Below are 11,945 nucleotides of genomic sequence, written 5' to 3' on the forward strand. Positions count from 1 at the left end.
CACAGTAACCTGATTTCAATCTTTCTTTCACAGCACACAATTTCTTCCAAGACCAGCTTGATCTAGCAGTAGGAAGGTAATCAAACCACCCCCCATTTTTCATATACACAGCATGTACCCATTTGACCCACAGATGGTCTTCTTTCTGAGCAATCCACCATATATACTTACCCATAGCAGCACAATTCCACCTTCTTAACTCAATGATACCTAAACCTCCTGCCTTCTTTGCATTACAACAAGTGTCCCAGGATATAAGAGCAGGTCCATGAGCTATCTCTTTGCCTTGCCATAAGAAACTTCGACAAATAGCCTCAACCTTATTCAGAATGCTCACAGGCAGTACAAAAATACGAGCCCAATAACAATGTAAATTGCTGAAAACAGATTTGATTAAAGTCAATCTACCTGCATATGACAGCTTACGAGCTCCAAGGGCCCTTATCCTGTCAACAACTCTTTCAACCAGTTTAGAACAATCCAAGGAAGAAATTCTTTTAGCTATGATTGGGACCCCCAGATATCTAAATGGAAGCTTACCAGCAGGATCCCAGCCAAACTAATAATCTCATTAAAAGCATCCCTGGCAATACTATTACCATACAAGCAAGACTTGCCTCTATTCATTTTAAGCCCTGAAGCACAAGAGAAGGTTTCAAACGCCCTAAGTAAAATAGTCACAGAGGTCCTATCCTCTTTACAAAACAGAAGCAAGTCATCTGCAAAGCACAGATGAGACAGCTTAGCTTCATAAACTTACATAAAGGGTGGAACTTGAAACCATCATAGTCTTGAACCACCTGAAGGATTCTACTTAAATATTCCATATAAATAGTGAAAAGCAGAGGTGAAAGAGGGTCACCTTGTCTAATCCCTCTCTTAGCTTTGAAAAATCCAAATAGCTCACCATTTAAGGCCAAAGAGAAGGATGGGGTGGTAACACATTCCATGATTAAGTTAATGAACTGCTCAGGAAACAGCAAAGCCTCAAGCATCTCCCTCACAAAACTCCACTCAATACTATCATATGCCTTTTGAAAGTCAATCTTCATCAACAATCTAGGTGAGCAAGCTTCCTTCCATACAATTTAACCAAATCTTGGCAGACTATAATATTTTCTACTATATCTCTACCTTTCACAAAAGCACTTTGATTAGGGCTTATAATATGAGGCAGCACATCACTCAATCTATTACAAAGCAACTTTGCAATGCATTTATATATTGTGTTACAGCATGCTATAGGCCTGAATTGAGTGACAGAAAGAGGCATATCAACTTTTGGCACCAAGGTTAACACAATATTATTCACTTGTTTTAACAACTTGCCATTCTCAAAAAAATCCATTATGGCATCACAGACTGCAGTCCCAGTAATACTCCAAATGTCTTTGAAAAATTGGCTGCTGTAACCATCAGGGCCAGGAGCTTTAGTCCCAGGAATAACGAACATAGCCAGCCTGATTTCCTCAGCAGTAACCTTCCTCAGAAGCTTCTCATGATGCTCATTGGTAATCACTCTGCCTTTCTGGACAGTGGTCTTGTGCACTCTATTAACATCCTGACTTGTAACACCCCGTAATTTCGGACCGTTAATATATTTCGGAAGTAATTTATTAATCAAGTAAAATTTGATATTAATGTATTTAAAGTAAAAATAATTCAAAGAAATATAATTTTATTATATTTTGAAGAAAAGTATTTATTTTGATAGTTTCTAAATGTTTAAAAATAGTTTAAACCGTGTAAAAACTTTTTATTTCGAAATAAGGGCATATCGGGGGGAAAATGACAATTCTATTGAAAATTGGGCAAACGATTTTGGAAATGGGTCGTATGAGTATTCAATTCTCTTGTAATCTCGTGTTTAAGAACTTTGGTCTTGTCGAAATTTGCGTTTGACAAGCGGTTCTAATTATTATCGAAACGAGCCAAAACCGACTCGTAAAATCCCGACTAAAACCCGCACCTTCTTCCTTTCCTCCTTTCCTTTCCCGCGGACACCCCCCTTCCCCTTCCTTTTTTCTGATTTTTCTTATCCTTCTTCATTCTCTTGAACCTTCTACCCAAAAACCACCATTTTCATACAAATCCAAGCTATTTTCATCATAATTTCTTCGTTTCTTGTCGGATTTTCACAAAATTTATATTTCCGGAATCCTCTCTTCGAGATCTACAACCTAGTATGTTTTAATTTCAGTTTTCTTGATTTTGTTTTAAGACGATTTTGGGCACAATTTCGGGTTTTATGCTTATTTTTGTGTTTTTATTGTTTATTTAGGTGAAGAATTGGAGGACGGATTTGGGGACTCGTATATTGTTGAAGATAGTGGCTAGTGTATATTAGGGTTTGGTATTCAAGGTGCTAATTGCTCATTTTCTAGCTTAAGGTAACATATTTCGAGTTACTCGACGAATAATCGTCACATTCTTTGGTTTTTGTATGTTTTTGTGATTTTTATTTAAGTAGTTAATTTCACATGATAATATGGTTGCATGCATGCCTAATTCATGTTCTTTGTTAATTTAAGTTAACATATTAGATTAGGAATGATTAATTGATGTTTCAGACGGTGTTAAACTGAACAAAAATGGAGAAATGGAGGTGTGGGGGTGGCGGCCCAGCAGGCCCGGCAGGTCCGTGCAGGCCCACGGCAGGCCCACGGCTGGCCCGGGTCAGCCCGTTGCTTGTTTTGCGGTTTTTCATGCAATATTTGTCATTTTGGGTTCATTAATGTTATAGTTAGTATAAGTTACATATGAGTACACTTTTGAATTGAATCATATTAGTAGTAAAAATTATGTTAATGGTAAAAATTATGTTTATATTGGTAGTTGCACATGTTAGGGTAGATTATAAAATGAAATTGTAATGATTAGGCTCAAAATGAATTTTATAGCGATAATTGTAATGTTTTGATGATTGTGCTGGCGAGCCTTAGTCCCTTTGACCGATTCGATGTCGGTTAATTGAGTGATTGGTCAGCCGCAATTTAACCCGTACCTGTCGCAGGGCTGGGGTTGCGGGTAAAAATTCGGTTGGATGAAATTTTATATGAATTAGATAATCGGCCTTTTTCTTGTTTTAGGCCATTTATTATATTTTTATTTCACATGTGTAGTTAATTGATTTGAGTAGCTTCTTATATTGTAGAAACGGCCCTAGATTCCCTGAAACCTTTAATATTGTTAAAATTGCTAGAATTGGAATGGGTATTGAATATTTCTTGCAGGTTGTTGTGTTTGTCATAGATAGGTCTTTATAGTCTTTGACGAGTGTATGTTCACTGCTTAATAGCCTCTGTGTTCCTGACTTGGTGGGTTTATATCCAAGTTGGGGCATGACCTCGTTACTTATTTTGAGAGTAAGTGGTCAGCTTAAGTACTAGCCAACCCTTTGGTGGACTCCTTAGGGTACTCACTTTGTTTTAGAAAAATTGTGGGTCTTGGGTGCGGTGGTGTGTATACGCATGTCTAGGTCTGCGCAGATTTTAGGCTAGGGTTGTGTTGTGTCTTGGCCTTGTTTTATTCATATTAACCGCTGAGCCAAGATACCGGTTCGATTACCTTCCCTACCTCGTGGTATAGTCTCGAGTTACAGAGTGACTATTGACCGTACTAAGAACTTATGCCTGTCTTTGATATATTGCCCTTTCTTGTATGGTGATTTTATGAATTGTAATAGGTGAGATGTAAGCCGGTTACAATTGATAAAGTTTGAATTACTATTTGTTATATGTTTCACATGATAGTTTAAATTGGTCGGTTTAGAGTTCACATGTTAGAATACTTGATAAGTAAATGGTTTATCAAATTGTTTACATGTTACATTACATGTTACATTAATTATGACGTTTCGTGGTCGGGAGGACTGAAGTTACTCCCCACCGAATTGTGGCTTTCGTGTTTGTATAAAATGCGATTGACGGAGTTGAAGATGTTTAGATGGGGTACACAGACGAGCTAGTGAGCAAAAGAACCTTGGACCTAGTTTTGGCTATTTTTATAGTAAACCTTTAGACTTTTGGTTTTGTATATATTTTGAAGGGACATATGTCTCCCTCTTTGATTTTGGTTTGTATCATTATATCATCTTATCGTTAGCTATGGCATGTAAATTAGTTTGTTAGCTTTTGCAGGTTTTTGGCACTCTTAAGTTGGAGATGTTTGTGAATGGTTTAGGAAAATTTTAAAAATTACAGGTTTTGTCTAGTTGAACCAATTACAAACATATCCTGTCAGTTTTTCGGTAGAATTTAAGTGTTTATTTATCGCTAAATTTAAGGGTGTCACAGTTGGTATCAGAGCTTGTTGCTCCCGACGCACGTTTGTGCACCCCACTTAAAAATCACTTGACCTTTAAATAATAAACTTGAGAGATGGGTAGGATGGGTAGATTTAGGATTTTATGTGGTAGTCTGTTTGTGATTGCTAATTGTTAGGTACTAATTAATTTTCTCTTTTGCAAGATGGCTCTCCAAGAAATGTAGCTAATGCAATCTTACAAGCTAAGTTTGTTGATTGTTAGTTATTAATTTTGGTGCCGTTAAAGATTGGTTATGCCAAATGAAGAATGCTTCCACTTTCTCGATATTTCTTTCCGTATTCAGCGTATCTTACCTTAACCTTCCAATCTCGTTGTTCGTCTTTCAAATTCCTCTACTCTCGCCCTGGGTAACTACTCTTCAATTCTTTCCCCCGATTCATCCTTAGTTCGTTTTCTTTTTATAATAAGAGTCCATGTGGACACCTTCCTTTTATTCCGCAGGATAGTTCCCTTGTTCATGAGAACCCGATTTTGAGAGAATGTATCATTGGAGGGCGTGAACGAGTTGAGAAATTGATTGTTTAAGGGTTGAGTTGTATAGGAGAATATAACTTGGGATCCTTTGGTTAGTCTTGTTAGTTGTGCTTGATATGAGAGCCTAGTGAGTTGAGAAACACCTTGGGATTTATGTTTATTGAGAGCTTGGTTGTTATAGATGATTGAGCATGGGTACTACCTTAGCACATAAGATGGAATGAACCTAGGCTACTTCATTTGAGAGTCTCGATGTTTCTTGTGGAGAATTAAAGGAATGATAGTTAGCCCTAATCCTTGTAGGCCTTGAAAGGAATACAATAGGACAATGACGTTGCTTAATGGTTTGGTATCGTACTTTGGAATTAGCTAGTTTGTTAAACCTTTTGAGTTGACCAAATCTAGTATAGAATAGCCCTTGTTGACCTTTCGAAATTTGAGAACACGTGGCTGACCTTATTAATCATATCTGAATTTGGGAATTTTGGTGGAATGTTGTTCGATGTAGTTCGTGAGTTCAAAGAGGTGATTTTAATTTATGGTATCGGAGACTAGAAGTATTAAGTGGTGAGATGATGGAGTGAACAAGCTATGGTACTTGGGGATGACATAGTAAGTGAAGTTCAATGACGAGAATTGTAAAGGAGATACTTTGGGACATGGGTGGTAACAAATGAATTTGTGTGGTGAATTGATTTTGGCTCTTAGAACCAATTGAGTTGAGGAATACCTACCCTCGTGGAGTCCTTGTTAGTCCTATGATTTGATGGACTTTTGAGGCTTTGTTGAGTACCTTAGTGATGTAACCTTACCATATCGATCATAAGCTTTGATGAGTGTTTGGTAAGCAGTAACCCTTTCATTATGCCGCTTCTGTTCTCCTTTCCTTTTCTTTAACGATCACTGAACCCTGTTTTTATGCCAAAGTTTACGTGTCTTCTTCTTGCCGAGATATCTTCTTAACTCGAATACCTCTTATTTTTGTCAACCGTTATCTTTACGGTCTGACTCCTTAGGTTCCTAACTTGTCAAGTTCATGCACCCTACGAAAATATTTTACCGTTTCACTATCCCGTTATCACTCCTTATCTCCTTAGTATAGTTGGTACCTTGTTGACCATATTTACAGAGTTAGTGAGATGTGACTTAAGGATATAGGATTGACTAAGTAGTCGAGTTTGTGATTGGCTTCCATAATCACTTTCGTATGAGGGTTTGATAATGTATATGTTACCGTGTGAGAAATGTTAAATGTGGGATTATTAGTTGGTTTAGTAAGTGATATTGATTACTACTTGAAGTATGGTATGAGAGTTAGAGTAGGCTACGTTGTTGGGAAGTCTTAGCACTTGTTTTGGTAACTAGAAAGGGTAATGGTATGGTTGACACCAATTGTTAGGTTAAAGAACATAGTTTCAGCTTATGGTTTTAGGAACTCGGAAGTGATAAAGTGTTGTTACAATTATGACCTTGTTCCTTGAGAATTTGATGGTAAGTAAGTTTAGGATATCAAATTTGAAAGAATACTCCTTGGGGATGTTGATGATCAGAATGGATTGGTGATGTGATTTGGTATTAATTGGCTCTTGAGAGTTCTTGAGTTGAGAGAGACTTAGTATTGAGAAGAATTTGTTAATCCTATAGTTTTATAGACCTTGAGGTCGCATTGAGTACTTGAGATGATGTGACGATGTTGTAGCTGAGTGTAGCTGAGTGTGGTTCCGCTTTTGGCAATTCTTAGTAAGCAAAAGGATAGAAAACTTGTGATCCTATTGATTTTTCAGATTTTGGGGTTGGTATGTTACTACCTTGTTTTGAAATGAGAATCTTGTGGAATATTTGAGGAACCTTTTCTTGTAGTTTAGAGCTTGGTATGGGGATTATTGATTAAAGGTTTATTTGTTTTGAGGAACCCATAGTTGACACTAGTTGGATACAAATATAGCTTTGTTGGAAGCCTTGACCTTAGGCTTGTGAAAGTTGTTTCTGGATGTTTGAGGTTTTGGAGCGATGAGATCACACTTATAGTGAAATATCTTGTTCCAGGGAATATATTAGGAAGAGGTAACATAAGCGATTGAGGAAACCCTTGGGAGTGATGTGGTTATGAGTTTTGTTGTTAGGAAGTTTTCGGAACCGTTTTGAGTGATGTTGTTGTTTGAGATAAGAGTGTCTGACGTTTCCTTGTTGTCTAATCTCCCTTCTTCCTTGATCATGAGCGTTACCGCTCATACCGCTCATACCTCTCTTCCTTACTTCATCATACTCCTCTCATAAGTTTGATATTGGTAACCTATGAAACTCCATCTTTGACACCCTTTTAGGTTCGACTTCAATTCTTACCCCATGAAATTCATACAGCTCTTTTGATTAGTTAAGCTTAAATCCTTTTAGCATTTTTGCTCCTATGATGTCTAAGTTACTTTTTCCTTCGAGGAATTTCTAAATATTTCAAGCTACCAGTTTCGATTCATTCTTGAAAGTTTATGTCACTTCTGCAAACCTAACCTATTTTTGAAGACTTGAAAATGAAAATTTGATTTAGTTCCCTATTCCTTTCTTGAATATAAACTCATTTATCGTAATTTTAATTTCTAGACCCGAGTTTTCGTTAAGATTTGTCCGATTTCTGTTAATTTTGATCCATTTATGACTTCTTTGTCAAGGTTTAATGTTACATTTTTAGGGATTTGACCCCAAAAGTGAAACCTTTACTTCTATTTTGGCTTTTTGCAAAAGAAAATTTGAGTAGATTACCTTTCTCTTACTTTGATTTTAACATTAATGAGTGTTAAATCTCGTTATTGGAGACGTTCCAATAATAGGTTTTCTCATTTATTGGTGCAGAAATATTTTTATATCTTGATATGAATGTGGATGTTCTTGTCTGATCAACAAGAGTATCACCGTTTCATTGAAAAGATACCTATATTTTCTTATGATTATATTATTAAGATGTTGTATATTATAATTTCTCCTTCTAAGTTTCGAGGACGAAACTTTTTAAAAGGAGGGGTGATTGTAACACCCCGTAATTTCGGACCGTTAATATATTTCGGAAGTAATTTATTAATCAAGTAAAATTTGATATTAATGTATTTAAAGTAAAAATAATTCAAAGAAATATAATTTTATTATATTTTGAAGAAAAGTATTTATTTTGATAGTTTCGAAATGTTTAAAAATAGTTTAAACCGTGTAAAAACTTTTTATTTCGAAATAAGGGCATATCGGGGGGAAAATGACAATTCTATTGAAAATTGGGCAAACGATTTTGGAAATGGGTCGTATGAGTATTCAATTTTCTTGTAATCTCGTGTTTAAGAACTTTGGTCTTGTCGGAATTTGCGTTTGACAAGCGGTTCTAATTATTATCGAAACGAGCCAAAACCGACTCGTAAAATCCCGACTAAAACCCGCACCTTCTTCCTTTCCTCCTTTCCTTTCCCGCGGACACCCCCCTTCCCCTTCCTTTTTTCTGATTTTTCTTATCCTTCTTCATTCTCTTGAACCTTCTACCCAAAAACCACCATTTTCATACAAATCCAAGCTATTTTCATCATAATTTCTTCGTTTCTTGTCGGATTTTCACAAAATTTATATTTTCGGAATCCTCTATTCGAGATCTACAACCTAGTATGTTTTAATTTCAGTTTTCTTGATTTTGTTTTAAGACGATTTTGGGCACAATTTCGGTTTTTATGCTTATTTTTGTGTTTTTATTGTTTATTTAGGTGAAGAATTGGAGGACGGATTTGGGGACTCGTATATTGTTGAAGATAGTGGCTAGTGTATATTAGGGTTTGGTATTCAAGGTGCTAATTGCTCATTTTCTAGCTTAAGGTAACATATTTCGAGTTACTCGACGAATAATCGTCACATTCTTTGGTTTTTGTATGTTTTTGTGATTTTTATTTAAGTAGTTAATTTCACATGATAATATGGTTGCATGCATGCCTAATTCATGTTCTTTGTTAATTTAAGTTAACATATTAGATTAGGAATGATTAATTGATGTTTTAGACGGTGTTAAACTGAACAAAAATGGAGAAATGGAGGTGTGGGGGTGGCGGCCCAGCAGGCCTGGCAGGCCCGTGCAGGCCCACGGCAGGCCCGGGTCAGCCCGTTACTTGTTTCGCGGTTTTTCATGCAATATTTGTCATTTTGGGTTCATTAATGTTATAGTTAGTATAAGTTACATATGAGTACACTTTTGAATTGAATCATATTAGTAGTAAAAATTATGTTAATGGTAAAAATTATGTTTATATTGGTAGTTGCACATGTTAGGGTAGATTATAAAATGAAATTGTAATGATTAGGCTCAAAATGAATTTTATAGCGATAATTGTAATGTTTTGATGATTTGTAAAACCGAGCCTTAGTCCCTTTGGTCGATTCGATGTCGATTAATTGAGTGATTGGTCACCGCAATTTAACCCGCACTGTCATAGGTGGGGTTGCGGGTAAAAATCGGTTGGATGAAATTTTATATGAATTAGATAATCGGCCTTTTTCTTGTTTTAGGCCATTTATTATATTTTTATTTCACATGTGTAGTTAATTGATTTGAGTAGCTTCTTATATTGTAGAAACGGCCCTAGATTCCCTGAAACCTTTAATATTGTTAAAATTGCTAGAATTGGAATGGGTATTGAATATTTCTTGCAGGTTGTTGTGTTTGTCATAGATAGGTCTTTATAGTCTTTGACGAGTGTATGTTCACTGCTTAATAGCCTCTGTGTTCCTGACTTGGTGGGTTTATATCCAAGTTGGGGCATGACCTCGTTACTTATTTTGAGAGTAAGTGGTGGAACTTAAGTACTAGCCAACCCTTTGGTGGACTCCTTAGGGTACTCACTTTGTTTTAGAAAAATTGTGGGTCTTGGGTGCGGTGGTGTGTATACGCATGTCTAGGTCTGCGCAGATTTTAGGCTAGGGTTGTGTTGTGTCTTGGCCTTGTTTTATTCATATTAACCGCTGAGCCAAGATACCGGTTCGATTACCTTCCCTACCTCGTGGTATAGTCTCGAGTTACAGAGTGACTATTGACCGTACTAAGAACTTATGCCTGTCTTTAATATATTGCCCTTTCTTGTATGGTGATTTTATGAATTGTAATAGGTGAGATGTAAGCCGGTTACAATTGATAAAGTTTGGATTACTATTTGTTATATGTTTCACATGATAGTTTAAATTGGTCGGTTTAGAGTTCACATGTTAGAATACTTGATAAGTAAATGGTTTATCAAATTGTTTACATGTTACATTACATGTTACATTAATTATGACGTTTCGTGGCTGGGAGGACTCGAAGTTACTCCCCACTGAATTGTGGCTTTCGTGTTTGTATAAAATGCGATTGACAGGTTGAAGATGTTTAGATGGGGTACACAGACGAGCTAGTGAGCAAAAGAACCTTGGACCTAGTTTTGGCTATTTTTATAGTAAACCTTTAGACTTTTGGTTTTGTATATATTTTGAAGGGACATATGTCTCCCTCTTTGATTTTGTTTTGTATCATTATATCATCTTATCGTTAGCTATGGCATGTAAATTAGTTTGTTAGCTTTTGCAGGTTTTTGGCACTCTTAAGTTGGAGATGTTTGTGAATGGTTTAGGAAAATTTTAAAAATTACAGGTTTTGTCTAGTTGAACCAATTACAAACATATCCTGTCAGTTTTTCGGTAGAATTTACGTGTTTATTTATCGCTAAATTTAAGGGTGTCACATGACTGGTACCCAAAATCTGAATAAAAAAGTTCTTAAAAGCTGTGTTGATATCCTCGGGAGTAGTTTTACAACTCCCATGAACATCCTCAATCTGAACCACCTTGTTCCTACTTCTTTTAGCCCTCAGACTAGCATGAAAGTAAGCAGTATTGTCATCATCTTCAATAGCCCATGTAGCTTTTTTTTTTTACGCAACGAACTGGTGCTTAGCATTGAGCAATACAGCATATTCTTTAGACAACTCTCTCAGCCATAATCAGAGCAGGGTCCAAAGGAGTGACTCTTAATCTCTCCTGAAGTTGGGTAAGAGCCATCAGTGTAAGGGAAGTAGTATGCTCTATATCATGGAAATTCTCCTTGTTGATATCTTTCAATGGCCTTTTCACTTTCTTCAGATTAGTAATCAACTTAAATATAGGGGTACCATCAATCTGATCATCCCAATGACTCCCAACAATCTGAGTGAAACCAGAGAATAAAGACCACATGTTATAATACTTGAAGGAGGCATGTTTTCTCTGTGTAGCCGCCCCAAACTGCACCACACAAGGGCAATGATCAAAAATTCCCTCAGGCATGAAGTTAGCAAAAGCCTCAGGAAACCTTTGTAACCAATCCCCATTCTCCAATATTCTGTCAAGTCTACTGTACTTCCTTGTATCAACACCCTGTTTGTTGGTCCAAGTAAAGTAAGAGTCAACGGCCTTTATATCCTGAAGCTGACAAAAATTAATGCAATCCTGGAAAGGTTGAATCTCAGCTGGGATAACTTCACCTCCAATCCTTTCCTGGTAGGTAAGCACATTATTAAAATCCCCACCAATTGCCCATGGTACATAACATTTACCACTATAATTCTTCAGAATATCCCACATGTCTTTTCTCATATTCTGATCATTAAAACCATAGACACAAGTAAACCAAAACGACCTCCCATTAACCTTGTCCTTCACAAAAGTATGAATTGTTTGACTAGTGATATCCTGAATGTGCACTTCATAACACTAAGGATTCCATATCAGCCACACTCTTCCCCATTTGTGCTTACTGTTATTAGTACAGAGAGCCCAATCTGAGCAAATATTATTCCTAATACTCAACCAATTCTTACTCTTCACCTTAGTCTCAACAAGTCCAAATAGCCCTAATTTATTAGAATGTAAAAACCACTTTATTTCTTTTTGTTTAGTTAAGCTATTTAGACCCCTTACGTTCCAGAAACCAAATTATCCATTATCTCTTCTGGTTGCAGATCCTTCCTCAACAATACTTTGCTCTCTATTTTTCAAACCACTGAGTCCACCCTTAGCCATTTGAACAGATTTATGGATAGCACTATTAAACACCTCCATGAAAGTAGTTTTTCCAGATGAAATGTCCCTAACATACTCTTGTGAATTCATCCTTGTT

General features: G+C 36.4%; 1 protein-coding gene across 1 annotated transcript; it reads right to left on the bottom strand.

Moving 5' to 3' along the window:
• Positions 1-1,051: 1,051 nt before the first annotated feature.
• LOC141588744 (uncharacterized) lies at positions 1,052-11,410 on the bottom strand. Its single transcript, XM_074410171.1, has 2 exons — positions 10,778-11,410; positions 1,052-1,561 (listed from the first exon to the last, which is right to left on the bottom strand). Exons 1-2 carry the CDS (start codon positions 11,408-11,410, stop codon positions 1,052-1,054), a joined length of 1,143 nt encoding a protein of 380 aa, XP_074266272.1.
• Positions 11,411-11,945: the final 535 nt, after the last annotated feature.

This window comes from Silene latifolia, chromosome 6 (assembly GCF_048544455.1).
Source record: "Silene latifolia isolate original U9 population chromosome 6, ASM4854445v1, whole genome shotgun sequence".
In the NCBI taxonomy this organism is placed as follows: domain Eukaryota; kingdom Viridiplantae; phylum Streptophyta; class Magnoliopsida; order Caryophyllales; family Caryophyllaceae; genus Silene; species Silene latifolia.

Coding starts and splice junctions, on each gene's coding strand:
- LOC141588744 (XM_074410171.1), bottom strand. CDS start 11,410: ATGTGGGATATTCTGAAGAATTATAGTGGTAAATGTTATGTACCATGG. Junction 1,562..10,777: donor CTCTGATTATGGCTGAGAGA/GTTGTCTAAAGA, acceptor GTTACAAGTCAG/GATGTTAATAGAGTGCACAA.